Source organism: Aulonocara sp. 'chitande type north' Nkhata Bay, linkage group LG22 (genome assembly GCF_057382095.1).
Source record: "Aulonocara sp. 'chitande type north' Nkhata Bay isolate Kocher_YH1m ecotype deep benthic linkage group LG22, A_spYH_male_GT1.1, whole genome shotgun sequence".
In the NCBI taxonomy this organism is placed as follows: Eukaryota; Metazoa; Chordata; class Actinopteri; order Cichliformes; family Cichlidae; genus Aulonocara; species Aulonocara sp. 'chitande type north' Nkhata Bay.
Window position 1 is genome coordinate 7,510,237 of NC_141364.1, and position 25,618 is coordinate 7,535,854.

General features: G+C 40.7%; 1 protein-coding gene across 3 annotated transcripts in view; it reads left to right on the forward strand.

Annotated features, from left to right (window-relative positions):
- The first annotated feature begins 3,160 nt into the window (after nt 1–3,160).
- pvrl2l (PVR cell adhesion molecule related 2 like) overlaps nt 3,161–25,618 on the forward strand; it is a 341,306-nt gene continuing 318,848 nt past the window's right edge. Inside the window, exon 1 of one of the 3 annotated variants that reach the window (XM_086279060.1) lies at nt 3,161–3,782. In XM_086279060.1, coding sequence (XP_086135186.1) covers nt 3,695–3,782 — 88 coding nt within the window. In that variant the 5' untranslated portion in view covers nt 3,161–3,694. The remainder of the gene's footprint in view (nt 3,783–25,618) is intronic. The other 2 variants (XM_086279062.1, XM_086279061.1) reach the window with 2 other exon arrangements.

Below are 25,618 nucleotides of genomic sequence, written 5' to 3' on the forward strand. Positions count from 1 at the left end.
GATGACCGTTATTTGTGAGGCTGGAGGTTTGACTCCTGGGTGACCTTCCAAAAAATGCTTTCCAAATGTGACTTGCTGAGCAAAAACCATTTACCAAATAAATATTTTAAAAGCGATAAGTACATCCTCGTTAAATCTGTTTCCCTTTTATTTTCTGTCAGACTGTGAGACTCATTCTAAGAAAGACTGTCTGCTGTAAGTCCAGATTCTAATTATGTGGGTGAACAGGTAATTAGTTATGATAAAACACATACAGCCTGATTACATGAACATAGTTTTTGGTCACCTAACCTACAACTACAACATAAGCACTGCTCAGTGACCCTAAAACAGGAGCATGCAACACCTTCAGCCACTTTCACCGGTCACCTGCAGGGAGACTCTGGGTAACTGACTGCCAGTGTTAACAGATCTGGTCCCTGTTTTTAAACTAGTTAACTATTTAACTACTATTTCATAATTGTGAACTCTGATTTACCTCTTGTAAATCAAAACCCTGATTATTTAGAGGTAGCTGCTTTCATTTACGTCATATGAAAAACACTGATTTGGTGGGTACGTACAAATGTTACCTGATATTTGAACAGCATTTTAAAAGTACACTTAAGGGATCAGACAAACACAAAGACATCAAAGGCAAATCTGATTACTAACCTACCCCACTTGTGCGTTTTACAGAAAACCAGTTCTCACATTACCTGCAAAACTTTCAGCATGTCCTGTCTGGGTGCCACATGAATCACTTTCAACGTGCTAGGGTTGCAAATCCAAGAGGTAGACTTTTATTTACAAGTTTATTTACAACTTTTAAGTAATTTAGTCGAACTGTCTGTTTGTGAAACGACTGAATTGATGTTACCATTATTCCATCTAGCCATCCAATGTGTGAATAAACAGTCACCTGTATTATTCACTGGCATAAACTAAAGATTTTATATTGGATAGTGTTTTATTTTAAATCACTATAAAACACAAACAGCATTAGAAATATTTCCCACTGCAGTATTTTGGAGTTATGACTCAATCACACAGTTAATTGAGCTTCGCCTCTACAGTGTGTTGCTGTGAACAGAGTAACTTTCTCAGTCAATCTGCTGGTACAACTTATTTCAGCAGAAACTTTAAAAAGCACTGCAGTGGATTTCAAAGATGGTCCTTATCGTCTTAAACAGACAGGCAAACGTCCTCTGTGTGTGGAGGAGAACCATTTCTGTCTTTAAAAAAACCCGCAGCATCACTGTTTCTGTGGAAGGGACAACAAAGTAAATGACGGCATCCATCTAGAGAGACTTAACCCCCACCACTGCAATCCCTTACGACTTTTTCGCGTGTGTTGCAAACCTGAATTTATGTGTGCAATTTCTTTTGTAGTTCTTTTGGACAAAGAAACAAAATACATCATATAAAGTGGAAATCTGAATGTTTATGCAGACGATGGAGCTTTGAGTTGTCTCCAAAGCTTTTCTAGAAGTCAAATTGTTGCTGTGCAGTACTTTGGGACTTACTTACACTACGACAACCAAAAAAGAAGCTAAATGAATATGTTTAACATCAGATTTCATTAAAAATACACCTGAGAAAATAAAACAGCAAAAATCTGGATTCTATAAATTGAAATCTGGATTTGAAAGTTTAGTTTTCTCCATTTGATGGTTTGCATTTGCATTAATAGTAGCTCATAATCTCTTTGATGTTTCCTTGAGATGTTTCTTTTAATATTTTTGTCTTCTTTTGAGCCATAATGATGGGATATCACACTTATATACATTTCACATTCTCTTTAATCTTCTGGAATATTGGATTTGTGCCGCATTAGTATTATTATTTTAACATATCAATATCTGTTTACATTTTTTTTTAGGGGGGGGGGGGGGGGTCACCTTGTGTAGTTGTAGAAGGATGACTATTCCAACTACAGAAGGGTTTGTCTCTCTTTGGAATGCCTTCAACAAGGCTTCCCCTGTGAGCTGAGCACCTGCTTCTGCTCAGTTCTTAGAAAACTTTGGCTAGAAAACCATTACAATAAGCATTATGTGAAGTCCACAGAGACATCACATCTGATGTGAACAATATGACCTTTATTGATTCATAGCAGGCACACTAAACCCCCCTCGGTGATGTCTACTGTTTACTATATTCCTCACTCACATAGTCAGATGATTTATCACTAAATCGAAGGGCAGAAGTCAATAATGACTTTGATCCATGATAACCAGCTTCAGTTACCATTTGCTGACAAAGCTTCTCGGTGATTTTAATAAATTACTTTGATGATTTCTTGGCTGCTGGTCAGACAGAGTAACCAATGTGAAGACACTGCTTTCATTGCAAACATTTTCATCATTTCATTTGTTTCTACATGATGAACAAACTGTGATTAATCTGTAGTAGAAAATGTGGCAATAGAGGTGGTCTGTTAAAATTAGTATAACAAAAGCTATTATCATAGATCATGTAATTATTAATATAATCCAAAAAGCAACAATTAAATGTTATAGATGGTCTCTTCCATAAAGGGAAATTTGCTATCAAAGATTTACCTTGAGTGCACGAGAGCTCAAACTTCTGATGGTTGAGTGCATGAAGTATGTTACAGAGAGTTGGGGAAACGCAGACCTAAAACTCTCACAGTTTGTAGGACATTTGTTCAGAAAATAACAAGAACTGTGGATGAAATAAATGTACAGTAATGTAACCTCCACACGATTAAGGGTTGCAGAAAATATTACCCAGAAGCCTGGGGACTTCAATTTAAGGACTCTGCTTGTAGAGTATGAAAGGCTACTTGTTTTTGCTTGCCCTAAATAAAAAGGTGCGATTGGATTATAAGTAGTTCCCCAACACTAGTTTATATAGTCATATGTGGGAAATCCGGAAATAACCAGTAACCGTGTGAATAAGCGGCAGCTCCGGGGAAAGTACGGAATCTTCGCTGAAAAGTGAAACAGAAACAAATAAAAAAATATTATAAGCATGAAATTAAAATACTTAACTGCTTAAAAGATTCTATGTCGTTACTCTGTATCACGACGATGCTCCATCTCCAACAGTGAAAATCTGCTCCAACACACGCACGCACACGTGCGCGCGCACATATACACAAACAAGCGGCAGGTGTCAGCAGAACACACCCGGAGCTCACAGCACAGGTATGCAGATGCGTCCCTTCTGTATTTCTAACCTTTTAAACTGCACCGGATTGTGCGTCTGTGGCTGTGAGGGTTCAGTATTGCGGCTGAAGTCCTCTTGGTGACGCTCTGCTGACATCACTTTGATATTCCCCCACTCAGCTCTCCGCATCAGACACACGGAGCTCCAGCACTCTCACACACACTCCGTCCACACTTTGTTTCCATTTCGCTCCGCTCGCCTTGTACAAGACGCACCGGCACAAAAACACAGCCACCGGCTGCCTGCGCACTGCGGCCGGTCCACGTGGGGAGGGCTCTGACTCTTCCTGTCATTAACAGAATTAAAGCAAAGGACAGAGAAACTAATCACGGTCCAGACTGAGGAGAGGCGCGCTCAGAGCGGCAGGAGGAGAGAGAAGCTGTAACTTGGCTGCTTTCAGCGCAGGCGGTCTGAACTGAGCTCGAAGTTTCTTGGCTGATCGGAGAAGGAATAATTTGGAGCCCGGCTGAAACACACGGCGCTGTTGTGGATATTACGTCCACCTTATCTCCTGTGTATAAGAATGGCGAGAGATTACGCAGCGCGCTGCCCGGTGTATCCGATGAGAAACGCTTGGCTGGTGGCAGTAGCGGTCCTGCTTGCAGCCCAAGGTAAGTGTGAACGAGCCCAGCTGTGTTTCTTACAATGGAAGTCCCGTCAGTTCTTCGCCTCCTGTAGCCTCTTGTTCTCTGAATGTAGCAACCCCCGGCACTTTTCCAGCAGGGCAGCCCGCGTTCCCGGAGTGCTGGATGTTTGACGGTGTCACGTCTCCGCGTCCTCTCTGGCTGCTGCTCAGAGCGCCGAGACCTATTGTAAAAGTTTATTGTCCGAGCTCTACATCAGATCTGTGTGTGCATGTGTGTGTGTTGAGTTTCGGTAAGCCACGACGCGAGGTGTGGCTCTCCTGGTTTGCGGTGTTTGTCCTAATTCCTCGCCGCTTTCGTCGGCAGGTGACTGTTCAGGAAACCTAATCCTCCCTGAGCCGCTACAAACCCTTACAGCACGGCTGACCTGAAATCTGTGTTTACCTGTCGGGAAGCGTGGCCGTGAAATGGGGCGCTATCACAACTGCCGGTCCGTTTACTAACCATTAGAGTAATGGCAAAAATTGGTCCTCGTCGTGTGGAGCAACAGGGTGTTGATGGGGAAACGCGTTCTCTGCGGGGGATGAGAATGGCTCGGCCCCTGCTCTTGAGGTGGCCCTTCAGGAATAAATACCTTGTCAAGAGGGCTGCATGAATATCGACTACACGAACTGTATGAAAAATACACGAACTCCAGAATCATGGCAGAAGAAGCAGCCTTGCGAACACGCAGTGCATACAAATTTAAGAAGATAAAATGACGTAAATATTAATATTATGATAAAAGGCACCCTGTAGTCAATTAAGAGACCAATACCAGAACATTTAGAGTAAAATATCTGAAAAAATTAATTCAGTGCTTTTCTTTTTTCAAATTAGACATCTTAAACCCAAATAAAACACATGTAAAACACTCAGAGTTGAATAAAGTGAGATAGGGGTCATAAAAACTTTAACTCCACTTTCTATATATCTACCTCTGTGCAGTGATGCATGTAACTGTGGCCAATATTGACTGATGGTATCAGCAAGTATCAGCCGAATGGTGCTGTGAACTTACTGTTAAGTGATGTAAGCACAATGCAAGACACTGTGTGAGTGTTTTATAAAACCTATAAGAAATAAGTTAGAGCAATATCCTGTGTTTGGGTATAGGAGGATTTACAATGATTGTACGCGAAGTCCCGGATGCAGCACAGTGAGCCACAAAGAGCAGCTTGTTTGATGGATTTCATCTTTAAACTAAAAAGCTTCCTGATCAGCACCTTTGACACTCAGCGAATAAACATGTGCCAAAAATAACGTCCCTGTGAAGTTGTTGAGTGGCGCAGAGACATAATGGGATTATTAAGGAAACGGTGACAACGTTTTCCATAAAATAAAAGCAGGTATAAATAAACCTGCTCATGAATAACAGAAACACTTTGCTGTCACTATAAAACGCACCTTTGATGGATAGAAATAACAGTAATCGCGTACGGGAAAGGTCACTAAAAGACAAGGTTATCGCTGCATTTATGAGGTTTTTTCATGATTCTGTTTCCCTGTACTGGAATGTCTTTACTCTGATTTTGTTGTATTTGTGATTTTAAGTTGAGATGTTAAAACAACACAGATTAGGTGTTGTAGTTTATTGCTGTTTAGATGGCATATTGACGTACCTGACTTGTTATCAGCACTGTTGCACTTGAATGGCTTTTCTAACTAGTCAAAGTCAGTCTGCACACTGGAACTCTCAGTTATGTCCTTTTACCATGTTACAGATTAAACATTAGTGAAACAAACAATGCTATGTGTCACATGAATATGCACGGTTTCTCAAAAGTACCTTAGATTCAACTAAATATTTACTTTAATGTGCACACTCGTGTACTTTCTTGGGACTTTCCAAAGTCTTTACCGACTTCAGCAGCTGTTTATGGGAATTTTCACAGTTGTAAACCAGTGTTTCAGATTATTCAGACAAGAAGAACCACAAGAATTTACAAATATGCTGTAATCCCCAACAGAAACTACTTTGAAAGTTTTTTCCCCCCACTGGAACCAGCTCCAATATTTATAACAGCAGGTAGTCGGGCTATAGTGATCGGCGTTAGCCTGCTCTGTCAGCATGAATCTGTCAGCCTGTTGTTTGCACCTGGGTATAACTAATATCATCTGTCAGAGCTCTCCAAAATTTTCACTGAGGAAAAAGAAGATGGGTCATTATGGAGCTGGAAGATATGTCATCTTGTGCCTTGACGCACCTTGGAGACATGCCTGTGAGATCAAAGCAAACGGGAGGGCAAGTTATTTCGAGCCGGGGAGCCACAGAATCCTTCTTTGCATTTCGCTGTAGCATCTGTTGCATAACCGGTGATGGCGTGAACTGTTATTGGCGCCGAGTTTACAAGGCAGGAGGAAGATTTAATCTCGATTAGAACTAGCTGTGTAATGACATCCTTTCTCTTCCTGCGTTTTTGGAGCAATGTAAGAACGAGAAAACCCCAGTGAAGGAGAGCGTTCTGCTTTAGACCCCATGCTGTAAGCTCTCTAACACAGGTTGGAGAGAGGATGACAGATATTCAGCTGAGACTCTGCTACATTGGGTCTGTATTGTTAAAAAGCTGTCAGATTGTCATGACAGTATCCCCACAGGTTATGAATTCATTTTAACATGCAACAACACAACTGTCTCGTCTGAGGAAGAACATCTACACTCACGCTGCAGCTGCTTAGAAAGCGAGCTGCTGACAGAGGCTTGATTTTTCCAAGATTGCCCTGGCATATGAGGAAACAATTCGAAAGCGAGTTGTGTGCATAGATGATCGTTGTATGTTTACATGGCAAATGCAATTGCGTAATTATGTGGAAAATTAACAAGCACTTTGCAAAAGGGGTCAACGGCAGCCGTGAAACCTTGACTGTAATATTGAAAGAGGAATGTTAACCTTCATAAAAAAGGCAAAATAGAGTTAAGAGGATATCATTGTGCAGCAATGATAATTAAGTCTCTTCAGGTAACCACCCCCTCCCCTTCGTGTCTCAATAGGCCCGATCCTGTGCTGAAATGTCAATGATGATGAGTCCCCTCGACGGCTCTGCAGAGACGGAGGGCTGATTAGCTTATCACTTGGAGAGCAGGCGGACGATGATTATCGCCCTCAGAGCAGCACAGCCTGATTATCGAGAGCTCTTATTAATGACTCATCTTTAGCTTTGCATTGCGCTATGTTGTTGTTTGCATATTTGTGTAGCGAGTGCTACACAAGCTCCAGTATCCATCTGTGATGGCTTTACTCCATGTGGAGTAAAGCCATCACTGCATCACTGCAGAGGATCTCAGGGATGAAAAAGTCTTAAACGTTCATGTTGACCTACCTTCTTGCCTTAAAGGGCAAAACCCAAAACATACATCTGCATTTCTTTTTACATCGTCACGCCTTCAATTAAAAAAAACAAAAAAACAACATTTTAGATGTAGCTCTGTAATTTTTAAATTAACATCCTGATATGCACTAGAGACACTATATAGAGCATCTCATCTGGCCTGGGAATGGCTCTGGATCCCCCAGGAGGAGCTAAAAATTGAAGCTGTAGACAGCGACAGCTGGACAACCTCGCTTTGCATGCAACCGCTGCAGTCCGACTCTGGATAAACGGCAAAGGGTAGAGGGACGCGCAGCCAGTTTTAGTGCTGTAATTAAAATTCAGAAACAACATAAAATTGAAAAAAGCAAGAGTTCAAGACGTTCATCTGTGAGCTGCACATTACAGCCGATTGTGCGCTCTTGGCCTTTGGGATAGGTGCACAGTTATTTAAATTTTTCTCCATGCAGGATATTTTCATTTATTAATAACTGGAATAAGCCTAGAGGCTTTAAAAAAATCCAAATTTTTTTGAAAGCAAAGGGCAGTTTGTATAAAATATTCCAGCAATTTTCTCAGTTTAAAAAACATATTTTGCTTCTTTGCATAAATCCTGGTTGAATACTATGTAGCAACCTGACCCTGGAGCCTCTGTTAGCTTTAAAAAGTGGTCTGTAGCGCAAAGGTCCCAGGCCCACTGTGGTCGATGATGTCAGACAGACAAAATGTCAAGAAGTGTATCTGGGGAGAACTGATGCTCTGTGTGTTTGTGGAGAGGTTTGAGGCAGTGGTTGTCATTGTTGCCATGAGAGTTGATCATAGGTATCGTTGCTGGGTTAAAATGTCAACGACCGTGCAAAGCAGCTGGATGCTCTGCAAGTTCCTACTCGGAAGGGCTTAATGATGTGTTTTTAGCATGTGATATTTCCCCCTTAACTGTTAAAAACCTTCATATTCATAACACTAATGACCTTGCTGAACAGAATAGTTAAGGACGCACCAGTCGGGAAAGTCTAGGCTGATGCCGATGTTTAAAAATGACAATTTAGCAGATGTGCAATGCGAATGGTTTTTAAATGTCGTTGTTATTTATTTCCCCATTTGTCACGGGAAAAAGAGAAATCAAAAAGCAACTGCACTGTTTTCAGTCTTCCAACTCTTCGTCACACAATCACGCATTGAGTGATTGATGTGACACAATGGTTTAGCATCAGCCGCTGCCATATTTAAATGTCTTATTTGCTGAAGAGCCAATGGCTGCTAAAGAAGCCATTATTATCCAGGGCATGACTACAGACTCGGTAATCAAAACTACTGAAACGTAAGAAAAATCAGTTGCAAAGTCATACAGTAAACTTATTTTCACACATGCGTTGGGGTCCAAAACATTTCAAACATAATTTAACCATCTGACATCTTTAGCCTGTCAGCTTCTTTTTACTAAGCCTGTGTGATATTTGATCGAGAACTGAGTCGGTATTTTCCTGGAGATTTTACAGAAAGCTGGTGGACTTTGCATCCTGCCTCTTGCATGTTTTACCTAGCCAGCACTCTTGCCAGGACTAGACTATTTACAGCTGTTGAGAGTGTGTCCTGTTGTCTGCTAAATGTGAGAAAGAGAAACGCTGTCCTGAGTTTGTCTGTGAAAACAGCTTAAGTCAAGTTTAATCTGACACCCGCCACAATACAGGCTGCTCTCACATTGGGACCTGCAGTTAAAAGGCTCAAGACTCAAATGCCAAAGGCTCTTCCTGCTGAGGGTGAAAATCATCAGGAGCAGATCGCTGATGCCCGTTGAGAGCTTGTGAAAGATTTGCACACTACACACGCTGTTTAGTAATATGGACTGCTGTTTGTGTTTGCACGACTTTGTTTTTGTCTGTGTCAGAATCGATACATGCGGCGATGATTATCACCCAGCATAAAATGAAGTCTTATTGCTTATAAAAAAACTTTTCCTTTTAATTGCAGCTTTTCACTTCTTAATTGGTTCGAGTTGCATCACACTGTGATTTGTTTGTTTGCATTTCTGGTAAAGTTGGACTCTTAATTTTTGGCTCTAGGTTTTGTTATTGATCAAAGATTAAAATCTTAATGACTTCCCACGACTCTTTGTGGGCCAGTGAATGATGAACTATTGAGTTTGTATTGCGGGATCTTGCATAATACGTTTGGCTTGTGTTTGTGCCATCAAAGAAGTAGTTTCAAAAATCTCTAGTGCAGCTCTTACAGCCAGGGGTAGACTTTGGCTTGGTAGGTCACTCTCAGAAATTTTAAACTTGTTGCCATGGATACAGCTTTTGTGTCCGAGACAATATCACAAGCCTGTGTTGTGTGTGTGTCTTTGCATGTCCTAAAAAAGAAGGTGTGCAGTTATAATTAGTGGGAATATTTCGGAGTTTGGGTTGATGTAAGAAGCTCAATCCGCCCAGCTTACTACAGGAAGCAGGTTTTACTTCATCACCGTGGGTGCCAAAGAGCCAGCAAGCATGTGTCTGCACTTGGTCAGCAATTTTCCTTTTTCTTTTTTCTTCTTTTTTTTCCACCTCTGAGGAAACGGGTTACTAAGCAAATTCCAGATCACATTTCTAGACATAAAGCGTATCATGGCTAACACCTTGGCATTCCTTTGTGATTCTACAGCAAACAGGTGTCAGTGGGAAGAGGGATTACAGAGCGTAGCAACAGGAAGAGGGCCATGAATCACAATGGAGCTGATCCAAGGATGGTCGGAGCACGGTTTATTCTTACAGGGTCCAGTCAGGTTTCACAGCATCACGAATGCCTTTGCAGATGACGTAAAAATGCACACACAAAGTCTCTTGCATACATACTCACACGATCAGTGTGGCCTCCTTTGCTAGTTTGACTTTTACCTGCATGCAGAGTAAAAAAATGGCCTTTCATACCCTGCTCAGTTTTCATTTTCCCATTCTTTTATTCAGGCATTCTTCCTCCCTGTCTTATTCTCGCTCCCTCTCTTTCACACTCATTCTTTTGCTCACGACCCTATTTTCAGTCGGCCTGGCTGGCTGCTGCTCCGTGGCGGCTCCCAAGCGGGGGCCCTTTTGTTGGAACAGCTTTGGTGGAATTAAAAAGGGTGCCAGGACAACCCCCCCACCCCAACTCTACTCTTCCTCTCTCAATCCACTCTTCTGCTTTCAGTTCTTCTAGGCCTCATTGTTTAGAAAGGGAGGGAGGGAGCTAGAGGGGAAATTCAAAAGTGTGAAAGTGTTTAGACAAGCGTCCCTGTTCTCTGTCCTAGTCTGTCCTCAGCATTCCGGTTACACAGACCACACCGACCTGCGTCCTTCCTTTCCTCCTGTTTATTCACCTCTCCAGATATAGCCTGCTGGTGACAAAATGGAAATTGCTTTTTACCATTTGTGTGCGAGTGCAGCGACCGGTCAGGCTGCGGCGTGACTTTGTGACATTTGCAGTTGTACCCATGTGGGCGATTAATAATTACAGTAACATTGTTTGCTTCACTTACATCATTATGGAGCTCCTGCAATGACTTTTTCCAATTGAGAAATTTAAGGCAGCGGTCTTGCTTTCCAAAATTGGACCATGTTGGCAGTCACTAAATCACTACTGGCACATTGCTAATCGTTGGTGAAAAGAGCCATTCTGGACAATGTGCAAGATGATTAAAGTGTCCATGTCTTTAATGAACAAAACATCAGAATACATTTTAAAACAGGAGTAACTGAATCATCTGACATTTACGATCCTCATAAAATAAAAAATTACCTTCTTAAACCAGATTGCAGTAACTGGAAAAAAGGGTCTATTTCTCTTCCATTACCTTTTACCACTCTGTCAACAGGTCACATGATACCATTTATTTAAGCAATGAAATGCATGGTTTTAGATATACTTCTTTTTATTTGACCACTAAATAAATCCTTTTTACCATATTATTAGAGATCCATAAGGTTTTATGAGACATGGTCAAGGACACGCTGTAGCCTCAAAGGATTCTGGGGGTACTGGACTGAAATGGGATCTGGGGAGGCCGGAGACAGTCTCAGTGCTTTGGGCTCTTGGTGGTGCTTCCTACACAGTTTTTGTGGTTTGGTGGGATACATAGTTATATAGTGATGTGACCTGCTATTGGAGTGCTTTTGCTATAGTTTCATTTGCCTGCATCCAAGTAGCATCCAGATCAATGCCAGGACCATTTGTTTCCCTGCTGAACACTGGATTATAACAAGACGATCAATGTTATCCCCATCACCTCTCCGTGGTTCTAATACTGTGGTATATTGGTGTAAAAATACAGTATATTTTCTTATTAAGTGAAAGAGAGGAATCTTATATCATAGCAGAAAGACTTCTTTCTCAGCGCAAGTGAGAAAATGAAATGGCTTCAGCCTTAATGCAGTCTTTGGCCTTGATCACAGATTGCTTTTTATCTCAAATAACAGAGTGAAATTTATTTGCTAAAAAAAGACATTGAACATAACATCACCTACTATCAATCTTTTCGTGTCTGCCAGTTTCAGAATTGGTCATGTCCATTCTTCTAGTTGATTGAATCGAAATTGAAACCTACTTCACTGTTGTGGATTTTTATTCCTGCAAACCAGTATGATATATATATAAAAAAAGAAGTTCATTTCCTGTTATAGTTCAAGTGCAAGCTCTAGAAAGGGCAGGGCATTTCGGTGTTGTTCCTGGATCCTCTTCTTTTTTTTCTCTTATTTGTAATAGCAAATATTCATTTTCAGTTCTTCATTCAGTGTGGCATAATGTTGGCCTTCTGTTTGACCTCCTAAAACTGTTGAACTCACTGTTGAACTTCAAGAGTTTTACAACTCCTGGAATTTCCTGACATTTGGTGAAAAAAAGCATGGAAAGGAAAATCTGTGTCTTAGGGGAATGAAGAACGCTAACATCTCACTAAAGTAATCGATTTGATTTGGAAGATTATAAAAAGCGGTTTTATCTTGGCTTTTTAGCCTGGAGACTGTTCTAGCAACAAGTTCTAGAGGTCAGTGGCTAACCAGCCAGTAGAGAGTGAGCAAATGAGCAAAAGAGAGAGAGATAAAGAGATAGAAAGGGTGGGTCGGTGATGGTGGTGGGAGATCTGTTTGTACTGATGAAATGTTAAAATGAAACTGGGCTGAAGACAAGGATTTGTGCACCTCTAACACTCTGGCTCGTCTCTCACCTCTGTTAACATCTTCAATATCACTGCCTGAACCAAATGCATCCCCGATGCACGCACATGCATGTGCACGTCTGTCGATGGGAGCCATCCTGATCAGCTGCGTCTGCTCTGACAGTGTTGTTTCTTATTTGCATAATACAAGCTAACATCTCTTCCCCTTTCCATGTTCACAAGTGACTACTGTTTAAACAGCCCATTTGTATTCAAGTCACATGCACATTAAAAGAGAATACCAGTGTCATTTAGAGTTACAGCCCATTTACTACCTTCTCTTTCTAGTGTATGTTTCCCCCCGATCATTCTGCAATGCATGCCATATGTAATTAGATCATTTTTAGGTCATTTTTCAATATATAGCCTGTGGTTATTTCAAACCTGGCTGCAAATGAATTGGCTGTCCTGGCAGACAAAGCAGTTGCATGCAAAAGAAGCCATGGATATGACAATCAAGTTTGTCAGGCTGCATATATTTCAGGGATTATTTCCTGGCAGAGACTGTCATGCCTTATGTGGCTGTCAGTCACCTGACAGGAAACAGTCTACATTTATATTAACAACAGGACTTGGTTTCCTGTCAGGCTTCAGTGAGAGACATTGAAATAAGATAAGATAAGATAAGATAAGATAACCTTTATTAGTCCCACACGTGGGAAATTTGTTTTGTCACAGCAGGAAGTGGACAGTGCAAAAGTTATGACGCAAAAATTAGAATACAATAAGAATAAATACAGTACACAGCTGTACAGAATAGAATAAAATAATATACTATATACAGTAGAATAAAATAGAATAAAAATATACAATAAGATAAAAATAGAATACGAATGCTAATACGAATGCAAATATTCTCTTTGCTAGGAGAGGTCACTGAATGTGCAGAACGATAAGCAAACGGATGCTTGAATGTGCAAACAGTAACCTAGAAAAACAATAGAAACATCCGCCTGCATATAAGTGTACCCTTTAAGAAAGTTAATAGTTGTCTTCCTATAGTGCATTACTTCTGTTACCTTCGTGCATGCCTTTATCCTCACAGCACACTTTAAAACATTTTAAGGCTTTTCTTTAATGTTAAGATGTCATCCAGAGATTGAAATATCTGCATAGCTTAATGCCTCTAAGTGCATTTCTATATATAGTCTTTTTATAGCAAGAGTTGTAGAAAGGGTTCAATAGAGCCTTTTGTGGCTTAAGTGGAAACTGTGAAAGATGTGTGTGTGTGTGTTTGGTGTCTGAAGTTTAAAATCTGTATGGATGGAATTAAGGGAGCCCGCTAAAGCTCTGTAACTCTCGCCTCATCTGCTCTTGTGGCGAGGGGCTCAAGGCTACATTAGCTACTGCTAAGACTAAGCTGAGTGTTTGACCGAGCTGTTGGAAATTACGTTTGGGTAAATTTGGCTCTGTGTTTTGACGGGGCAGCACGCATGTAATAAGATCTGTTGTGTTGATTTTAATCTAAAAAACGGTATGATTATAGGAGTGCTATAGGAATGTAGCATTCAAGTAGTGAAGTCTAGCAAAAGTACAGATGATGGGTCCGTTATCCTCAGGTGGCATAGTCGATACCTTCCCATGTCTATTAGCACAACTCTAAATATTATGTATATGATAAAAATGTTGTAATCTGAGGACTGTATAAAGCCACAATATGATATTTCTATATGTATACTGAATTCTGTCCACGTGACCCAAAAATAACTGCTTCATCTCACATCCAAACAGTATATCCCGATGTGGAATCAGGCTTCCTCATTCCTTGTCTTTTCCTTGGGGTTGCTTCCCAGTCTCATTACGTGCTCCTGCATCTATGCTTCTGCACCTCCCCAAGTCAGATGTTGGTGGAAAGTTTTAGTTTGACAGCTGCAGAACAACGTTTTGCCTTTCTTAGTTTCTCAGTTTCTTCTCCATCCCACTCCCCGCCTAGAGCAAACTAATTCTTGACTTTCCTATCTCAGATCTAAATCTGAGGGTCAACTCTTTAAATACACAATTCACTGAGCTGAATTTCTCCCGTGAATCCAAAACTGAGTTTTTCTCTTTTTGCACAGAAAAAGGTTGATGTTCTTTTGACATTAAACTAATCAGTATTCCAGACAGAAGCAGACATCCGGTCTTTTGGTGGCCGCCAATAAAGGTTTTCTTTTGCATGATAGAATTACCGGGTTTATTCAAAAGGAGGCTTTTCCTTCTTTAATGATATATTATTGTCAAATGACTCGATATTGCCCGGTGCTTTTCTACAGGCCCTGTGGGCTTTCTTCTCATAGCTCATTTCATTATTTCTCCTCCCTGCTGCTTTTGATGCTTACACTTACCTGTCAGTTAGTCAGTTTAAAGTATGTTTGGCTATTTCTTTCTGTCTTTCTGTCTTTCTTTCTTTTATCTAAGAGAGGATTCTGTCCAAGTCCTGCTTAATTAGACCAAATGAAAGTGCAAAACAGATTAGTGAGGCTAGTGCTTGTAAATAGCTTCTGCTGAACATCTGTCACCCTTGTAACCACTGTGTCCTTGTCGGCATCATGGGGCTCAGGATATACGTGGTGGTCAGATGGCTCTGCACAAATGTCTGTGTGTGTGTGTGTGTCTGTGAGAGAGAGAGAGTGTGAGTGTACTTGTAAGATTTTCTCTTAGGATCTGTATAACTTTTGTAACCTGAGAGTGAAGCCTGTTTTTGAAAATTTGGGCTATTTTTGCCTACTTGAAATTTAGAATAAGATTCTGTTCGAGGGTTCAGGTTAGATTTACTGAAGTTTTAAGTTTGCAGATTTTTGGCCAAGCACTTAGTTGCAATTCTTTGGATAAAGTGGTAACAAAGAGAACATTGCTATGATAGCGTGCAAGTGCATGTCTGCTATTTCTCTCTGTGTGTGTGTGCGTGCGCTTGTGACAAAGGCCCTCTGTTAGCTGCACTGATACAGCCACTGTGGACTATGTGATGGGTGAGGATGTGAGTCAATGTGACACACAGAGGCATCCACACACATCTTTAACCATCTTTTCTTCCTCTACCCCTGAGATCGTTCTTTTCTCATCTCCTAATATATATTGGAAATGGATCATAGCACATGGACTTAAATAATACTGCAATTGTCAAAACCCAAAACTCATTAATGACATAAAGCGCTTCACTGTGGCTCAAAAGACTTGTACACTCTAGTCACACATGAACTGCTTCCATGGGAGAAAACATTTATATTTCACAGGTTTTCACATTTTTTTTAAAAAAGCACAGAAGGTTCTGATTTTAATTAGGAGACTCTCATTCCCTGAATGTTTTCTCCTATTTTAAGAAGCCTGGTTCATTTTCAATGCATTTATTAGTGCAGATGCATGCTCATTATAGAAAAAGAACAATAACTAAAGAGCTTAAACTGAGCAGTGTAAATCTGAAGCTATGGTTGATAAATGGTTTTAAATAAGGTTGGGGACAATGAAGGATAGTATAGCTGACTAGCAAAAATGAATAATGTGCTATTGTGAGCCAGGCAATTATGGCAATAATCTGCTAATCTGCCTGCCACATTGAAATTGGAATATCCTACCATCCATTTTCTAATACGCTTATGCTGTTTGATGCTGTGGGGAATGCAGCACATTTAAAGTAATGCACTGACTGAGAAGCGGTGCGCGCCCTTAAACCAGGTTGTGATATTTTACCTCAAGTCTGCCAAAAGTCTTAAAATTGAAAAATTTGAATAAAAACAACACCTTTATTTAAAAATGCTGGCATACACATATTTACCTGCTGTACTTAAAAAATACAGTGCCATGTTTATTAAAACATTTTATGTTCTTCTGTATTTGTATGCATTGTTGCTAGCTAGCAGTCTTAGCAACACTAATAGATGGTCAAAACCTGCATAGGGTCATTTTAAATAAGAAATAATTGCAACCACAATAGGCCCTGCAGTCCATGGCGGGCAGTTCTTAACCTCTGCATCTTATTTTATTTAGTAACCGCACATCAGAGTGGATTAGCCAGCTGTCACAAATGAAGATTTTAGTGTTATTCTGGGGGGAATAACTCTTTGAATCTAAATTCTGAGTTTGTATTTTTTGTATAAATTTAAGTTGAGATATGAACCATGTTGTTTCCCAAAAATATGACATTTTCAAATAATTTAAAACCCTAAATAATACTCCAGGTTAGCAATATATTTGAGAAAAGGTAGTTAGCGCTAAAGATACCTGAAAGAAGAACTTCCAAAATTTTAGCTTTATTAGTAAAATGTTCGGTATAAAAAGAGAATCTGAAAGAAACAAGAAGTAAAATTAAGTGGGGCTCAGCATTGTGTGAAAGCCTGTGGCTAAATACTTTAACAATGTAGGGATAAACAAAGTGTAACCTTTGAAAAATCAGAATCAGAAATTGACTTTTTGTTGTGAGCTTACTGACAGGAGCTGTACGTGAATTTGATGAGGTTTTGTAAAACTGTAACTTTAATTTCTAATTACTGTCAACTAAAGCCAACAATAGGTGTCAAGGTGACAAAGGAGCGACTAAAGCATTGATACTGTTACTGCTTAAAGTTATAAAAACAGTTTGGAAAGTTGTATTGCTGTTTTATAAGTACAGTTTTAGCCATCGCCACAGCATGTAATTTTTTGAGATGGTCTCTCCTTTCATATTCGAGAAAGTGAATTTCACTGAGCCAGCGACTCTCCTCCTCCCTGCCATGGTGTTTGTGCTTACCTCAAAAAACTCCATTAACTAAGGAGCTTGGATTGGAAAATAGAAATGACTTGTGTGCCTGGGTTTCTGACCTCTCCACCCCCTCATCCCAGAGTCTATTTCCAGGTAGTGGGCTTTTCGAAATGTGAGGATGATTTCTTAATCCCCAGGGGTGCATCTGAGGATGGAAGCGAAATGCTTCAGCTGTTCTCGTTTCCCACCATGCAAGTGGCCTGATGGGTGGTAGACTGCCGACTGCCCAGTTAGCTGGACGGAGAGAAAAGTGTGCTAATGAGATGTGTGCTGCTCTTTCATGTGTGTCCTCTCCTCTTTGCAGCATGCCATTTCTCTGTGGGTGTCTAAGCTATAAGCTTCTAGGTTTCTGACTGTTAATGTACAAAGTGACCGTGCCTGAACTGAAAGTTAAATACGGTTGGAATTGAATCAGGCGTTTTTCAATATGAAAGGGAGTGTAAAGGGCCGTGTGCTAATGAGAGGGTTTGGATCATCATTCGTTCCTTACAGTCATCAGTGGCATAAAACCGGCCAACAGGAACAGAAGACAGAACAAGGACCGGGATGACAGCGCTCGCTAAAAGCTTAAACAAAATCAGTCGACAGCCAAAGTAATTTATTAATGAGTAAAAGGAATTATGGCACATCTCTATAAAAGTCTTCTTTGGAGGATTACACCATTAAAAACAAATTACTAAATTGCAGGTCACTCGTATATTAGGTTTATGTGTTCAATCAGGGAGATCTGTAAGGACTCATCTGCCTGCTTCCTTGAATCTTTGGCTTTCCCACGCTGTCAAACATTACACTCGACTAATCATCTTCTCGCCCGCCTGCTTTGAGCTAATCAGCCTCTACTCTGCGTGGTTTAAATCTTTGGTTTAAGCCATGATGGTGCATCGAAGTCTAATTTACAAATAGATTATATAAGGTCTCATTTACAGATGTCCCATGATAACTCCTTATTTAAGTTACATAATAAGCTCAGTTATATTGTTGTTGATATAAAAGTGACTGATACAGGCTACCTCTTTATCTCCACACCATATAGTATGATATTCAAGATGCACAAAAATCCCTCACAGATAAGAAGAATGTTGATACAAATCCTTAAAAACACCCCCAAAAGTCAAGATTTAGGTTGGGGATTTTGTGGAGCAGCAGACAGAGTGGAGAGCCTGCTTACTGAAGGGTTTTAAAGTAAGTATTGCGTAGGATTTTATCCTAGTTCACTTTCACAAAGTGAGTCCATGATTTCATTTTGGTGAGGCTGTTGGTGAAAGTGGATTGAGTTTCATGGACGATGGATTTAGTGGTAATGTAGAGCTATGTGTCACTGGTATAGCAGTGGAAAAGACCATGTTGATGGATGATGCTGGTTCCAAGTAGAGAATGAGCAGAAGATGACCAAGACCCAAACTCTGAGGATGTCTCGGCACATAATGGCGAGGAAGTTATTTGTTCTGATCTCTATCAGATGGAATTTCAACCAGAAGTTGCTGGTATCTGCAGTATTTTCTATTAATTTTTTTATCACAACATCCAGTCAGAGACTGTGCAGAGGCTTAAGATTGCAGAATCAAAGGAATCATTGTTTTTTTTGTTTTTGTTTTTTTTAATACCGTTTTTTCCCCCCCAGACTCTCCTGAGTACCTAAAGCACCTAATTCTGGCATTTGAGTTAATGTCTGCCTTCTGCATTTTTAATGCAGGAGGCAAAAAGTTCAAAATGAAATTTCACAGCATCTGTGTTTACTTGTTGGCTTTGACTTCTTCTTCTTTTTTGTTTTTTTTGTTTTTTACTAGACAGCACTTTTTTTCTTAGCTTTGTGAATCCTCTGCTTTTTGCAGCAAATGAAGGATGTTTATTATCTCTCATAAGTTTTAAGCGTCTACAACCTCTGTGATATGCCGGTATTGGTATATTATCCAATATCTCTACCTGAATCTAATTTCAAACTGGCATGAAGCAGACTTAATAAAAAGTTTGGTCCTTTAAATTTTCCTGTTGTATCATTTGCAGATTTGAGAGTTGGTTGGCAGTCCTGGCATGTTCCCATCAGGCGATGGGGAGGCCTGGCATACATGAGACTGCGCACGAGATTCTACTCCATAATCGTCACAGTGGGATCAGCCTTCCAAGGACAGTGGATATAATGATAAACATTGTGTGTCTGTTTTACTTAAATACATAGTACCACAGTAAAGCATATGTTGTGTTCATCACAACATGTGTAAGAGAAAGAAATTCTCTTACACAGCGATTGGTGTTATAAAACTAAACAGACTTTTATGGGCAGCCATGCAAACCTTTCGCATACTAAACATTATTAACACCGCAGAGAATAGAGTTGTCCGTCAATGAAACGGTGTCGTGATGAAATCAAATTTGCTTGTAAATGAAAGTACATTGGTTAACTTTCCAGCTGATTTTCTTTGCCGTGGTTGCACAGAAGGTGCCATCAAGCTTGTAATTGCTCCATAAGATCTCATATGGTTTCAGATGATAGTACGTCAGATGTAATTGCTTGTTAGAACCAAATGGGCAACGGCCACGAGGGGTTAAATGCCAATTAACACAGTATGAGCGTGAGTCCGGATGCAGCCAGTTGGCGCAGAGGGATAGCCATTTGCTCACTATTACTTAGGGCTCTGGGTTGACTCTGTGTTTGACTTGACAGGTCTTTCTGACCCGTCATCCTGTTGATTCTATTCTTGGTTCCTTTTTAAAAAAATAATAAATTTCTGGGATCTTGAGGTTAGTACGCTGTGACAACTCTCACACTGTCTGTTGAGTGTCAGTTTGCTGGCTCCTTTCTTTCTGAAATGACAGGGAGTGAGCGAGGACAGGAGGACTGCAACACGTCGAAGAGGAGAGTGAGGGTCCTAACCTTCCCCCACACTGTCCTCTCATCCTCGCCTTATTCTTGCTCTCTTTCACTGTCGCTCTCATGTTTTATTCTGAGAGTGTGGCTGCTGGTGCGTTTAGACTGGCTGATAGAAGGCCGTCATACATGTGAATACTCTTTCACGTGCAGCATTGCATGCATAACTGCTTGTGCACAGACACGACAATGGTCCCCACGCCGTTCAGCACACAGATTCAATGCCACATACATGAAGTAATTACAGGCACAGATACACACATACTCGCTCTCAGTCTGGTGGAACCACTCAATGGCGTCCCCCTGACAGCTATCCAGTCGCAGTCTCTTCTTGCAAAAAACAGATAAAAGCTGTTTTTTAAAGTCTTTTCCCATGTCATCTCTCTCAACTCCTGTCTCTTTTCTCTCTGCTGGCAGTGAAGTGTGGGCGTTGGCAGGATGTGCGTGTGTGTGTGCCTCGGTGTCTGCGTGGATTTGTGTATTTTGTTATACGTGTTTGCACGCATGCTGGGAATCATCTTTTTATGTCTGTGCAGATGTGTGGATGATGGATTGAGAGAGAAAGCGCCAAGTACTGACTAAAGCATCCCATGTACTTGCGCAAGTCACGAGTAGAAGCAGTAAGACAGCTGAATACCATTTGTCCACTGATACACACACATGTGCATTAAAACTGGAGCAAATTCCAGCTCTCAAAGGGTGAAAGGTGATGCATGCTCTGGATAGGTCACTAATCTATCACAGACAACCAATCATGCTCATATTCACACCTACAGTAATTTTAGAATCAGCAATTAACCCAACATGCACGTCTTTGGAGACTGTTAAAGTACCAGGAGAGAACCCATGCAGGCATGGGGGCAACAGCTGGCCAGTGGTTTCGAACATAAGAGGTGACAGTGCAAAAACCCTGCATGCGCCTGTTTGTAGTCATCCTACAAAGTTATTAATACTGGTACTGTGCCTGAAGAAACAACTGGATACTCAGATGGACTAGTTCAAAATGCTTCATCTGAGTCATTCTGTGATTTCTATGGTATGGACTAGTCAACTGTGAACTTCTCAGTTGGATGCTGACCATACCATAATATCCAGTGAAAGAAAATGATCTCTAAAAATAAATATTGGAGCTGCGCAGCCGTAGCTTTTTGTTTTGGGGAAAAGTCAGAGTGAATGTCATGGATTCCTTTTCGTCTGTTGTGCTGGCTTGTTAGTTTAATGGCACGACTACTGCCAGTGAAAGAATTACTGTCACACAGATGTCGACTCACCCACCCCTAGTATCATCTGCACGGCGTAACAAACACATACACAGAATAAGAAAGGGTGCCATTTTCTGATATACAACCACAGATGGATTAATTACAAGCTTTAATCATCCCGTTATCACCAGTGTAAGCCATACAAGTGTAGACACACTACTGTGCAGACCTTAATAAACACTTGCTTAAATGATACCATAAATTATTACACTTGTCTTCACAGATTGTATCTTAAAAAAGGCTGTGCATAGATGGTTTCAATTTTTTTCCAGCATTAGAAATATTTACAGACTGTCCTTTACAGACATGTTCAGCCAATCGCAAGACAAACACAGCTGTCATCACAGAATTTAAATAGATCTTGATAATTTAAAGCTTAATCATTTTCACAAGAAAGGCGAAGGTGCTGCGACATACGCCTTCGAGCGACAGCGAATGGGTCGTGGATATCAAGAAGATGTGACGCTCAGAATGGCATTCGCATTCAGAGTTAATTAGCCTGGTGCCATATTTGGAACGAGGCGGGACAAAGAGGAAGAATTAAACAAGAATGGCACAGACAGCAGCTGGTACCTAATCCAATGAATGATTGTGTGTTATTAAAAAGCTCGCACCAGCAGTGAGATTAAAGCTTGAGCTTCAAGTCAGTTTTGATTAATAAGAAGCATGATTAATCAAGTCTGTCTCCAAAATGCACACAGAGATGGAGGGAACTTGGATACAGGCATGTATACAAACCCGCATCCACACATGCACATATGTACAATAACTTAGTTTGATCGTGACATTGGATGATATCCTTGACTACTGTAGCATGTGAAAGTGGGTCATCTGTGGCTCTGCCAGCAGGAGGTAATCTGTTCACCTCCTGAGATGTGAAATACTTCCTGTTTGGAGCACAGTTTCATATTTGGGTTTATGTCCTTTTGCTTTTGCAGGTCAGGTGTGGTTGTACAGGTGTTGATGTGGGTAAAGACTGTAAGGTTTTGTTTTTGTTTTCTTTGAGTAGGAAAATAAAAATAGAGGAAATATTTATTTGAAATTGTTTATGGAGAAGGCCTATACTTTTTATATTTTGTAACTGTAGCTGAGTATCAGTCAATATTCCCTGTGATTCAAAAGCTTAGCCTTCAGATTGCTGTAAATCAGGGGTCGGCAACCTTTCTGATGATGAGTGCCATCTAAAATTTCCTCAGAAGTCAATGTGCCATATCAACCATTGCATTAGGAATAAATTTAATAACACTCTATATCAACAGTTACACACTACATAGAACAACTTTACAGAACTATATTTGCTCCCAGATGTTGGCAAAGTGCAGTATTGTATTTGTGTATTTCCGCAGTGCTGATGCTGTGCTGAGAGGAAAGCTCCTGAAGCATTTAAAGTGTCGTAATATGGCAATTTCAACATCGCTTGAAAAAACTGTCAGCTAACAACGTCCCTCTCACCAGTAGGCTAAGTGATTTTTAACCAATTACAAGTTGAATCTGGTAGTTGGGGTTGTTAGCTAAGATATCGTCATTAAGAAGTGAAGCAGCTAATGTGTCTATGCGAGCTAATTTGCGATGTGCACCGGTGGCCCAGCCATTTTTATTTCTAATGCACCTTCTCAGATTAATTCACTGTGTGTCATGCCATCAGTTAACCCCTCACGTGCCAGCTGTGGCACGACTGCCCAGGGTTGCTGACTAGGGATGGGTATCGTTTAGGTTTTATCCCATACCGGTGCCGAATTGGTACTTTTGAAACGGTGCCGGTGCTCAAACCGGTGCTTAAAGAATGGAGAACACAAACTTTGTCCAAAAACCTCTTATGTTTTTATTTTTAGTAGTCTCTTTTTTTCTGGAAAATGATAAGCACCGTCCAGCCCCATGCACGGGGCGATCCGTGCTAACTTGCTAATGGAGATTTACCACACCCGCAGTAGATGTGCTCGGTGTGAGGTCTTACAGCAAGCTATCAAATACGGTGCATTTCTCTGCTTTTAAAAAAACGCTATGCATCGCCAGGTGTTTCATCAGATTCGAGCTGTTACCTCCTTTGCACAGTATCACCTTAAAGGACTTGTTGCAGGCTGCTGAGTTTGCATCTTTTGCTGTGAAGTACAGCCAGACTTTTGACCGCTTCGCCTTGGGCATTTTTAATCTGTAGCTCTGCTCTAAAAGAATGTACGTACCTGGGCCCGCCTACTATCCTTGGAAAGGTAAAATGATTGGCTAGAATCCAAAGTGTATCACAGCTCAGGGGAAAAAAAAGGCAATGAAATAAAGCACTGAAATGTGCGCTGCTTTTCGGTCTGGTTACTACCGTTTATGTCAGAACCGATACCGGTACCCATCCCTATTGCTGACTCCTGCTGTAAATGCTTCTTTTTTCTACTCTTTGATCTTTATGATGTCGCAGACAAGGATTTTTCCTAACATGGTGATCTTAGGCACACAGATCTGGCTGTTAACCGGTTAATTATGAGGGGCAGCCAATCAGATGATAGTTGATTTAAAACAAAAACAAAGCTATAATAAATTGTATTTGGAGAGCGTATGATCTAAGAGGATGCACAAAGGCACAGAATAAGTTAGATTGGTAAACTTACCTGTGAACATACAAGCTTTTCATAGAATAGCTTTAAGTAAATAATGCTTTAATCTCTAAGTATATCAGCCCTTTTTTACAACCACATCCTGTTTGATATCTAAGGCTCTGACTACTTTAGATGCTATTCCAGTGTGGAAGTGCACAGTGACAGTTGCAGAAGCATGCACATTTTGTGCCCTTTTGGTGGTTTGTTTGTTTTTTTTTTTTTTTTTTTTGGACAAGTATGTGCAGTCACAGCAAATTGGAGGGTAAGAGGATGTCCGCTTAGAGTCAGCACCTTGAATCCACCTTCTAATGATAACATCTAGATCAGTTGGATGGTGCTGTAAAAGTTCCACATTAGCATCCTATAACGCTAATGTGGCTTTCTGATCCCACTTTTATATCTGTTTAATGAATTTTTTAAAAACCAGAATGAGAAGTTTTTCATTTTGCCCCAGAGGTAACTCATCCGATACCTCAGCGCATTTGTCTCTGCCCTTGATTTCACCGTGTGAGCTCATTTGCTTTTGTCAGCCTGTCTGTCCTTGATTTGACCACAGGTTAGCCTCTATGTGTCTTTGTGCACAGAGTTCGTTCTCAGACACTGCAGGCCAAGCTTGTGTGTATTTGTGCGGGTGTTTTTGTCTGCCAACAGCAGCGGTCTGATCTTAGATCAATGCGTTTTACCACAGTAGCTGCATTCACACATTCCATTTCCATAAATGGGCAACAGTGCACAACGCAAATTACTGTCAGGCTGCAGGCTAGTTTAGTGTAATTACTCCCTTCTCCTTTTCTCTCCTCATAAAGCTATCCCTCTTCTCCTCTGCAGCTCACCTTCTCCTCCCCTTGTCATTTTGTCATTTCATTTCCTCCTTTTTTCCTGTTGAGTCATCTTTGCGTTTTTTCTCCGGTTATGCCATCGTCACCTTCATCTGCGTTATGTCACTCCCACTTTTTTCTCATGATATTTCCTCATCTTTAATCTTCTCCCTTCTGTTTGTCTCTTCTCTTCTCCTACTTGGCATGCATTTCTTTCCCCCTCCTTCTCTTTGTTATTCTTCTCCTTTCCTCTCACCTTTCCTCCCCATCATTGCGCTTCTCTCTTTTTATTTGCCATTCATCACCCCCACTCTCCTCTTAGCAGTATTCTCTTCCTCGGTTTGCCAATCATTCTCTGTTCTCCTCCTGTCACTCCGTTTCTCCTCACATCCTGCCATCCATGTCCTCTCATCTCCTTTCCTTTCCTGACTCCACTTCTTCAATCTTCCATTTAATCAATTCATCATACCAGCTTTCCTTACTGCCCCCACACTTGAATTTTCCATCTTATTTTCCATTTCCATTTTCCTTCTAAATGTTTTCAGTTACTTGCCTAAATCGTCCGTAACAAATAAGTCAATTTTGCAGTAAAAATCAAAAGAAACTTTGTCTTTCCCTTCATCCCAGGCTGGCATCAACAAACATTTACTCTTTTGTTCAGAGACTTCCAGGGATCTCCATTTGTGTCAAGTTTAACTGAGTCTTGTTGACAAACCGCGTCCGTCAACTGACCAAAGCTTCTGGCCAGCTAAGAATTACTGATGCTTTCCTTCTAGCTTTGTTTTTGCACTTATCAGCTATTAAAGAGAATGTGTCAAGCTCCGCAGCCACTAAATGCAACAACCAGCCATTTACTTTGTCCCCCTTTTAAGTGCTCAATGTTCAATGAAGCGTATCACAGTCATTCTTTGTTTTTTTCCTTCTGCCAGAAGAATACCAAAACAAGACGTCTGATAGTTAAAATGAAACCAAGATCCGAATGATACTAAAAGACTGCAGAGTCGCAGTTCTGAGACACTTTAGAGTACGTGAGCTCGACAGTCGTTCAGCTCCTTTCACATTCACAGTCTTTTGATCGATTGCCAGTGAAAATTGACTGAAGC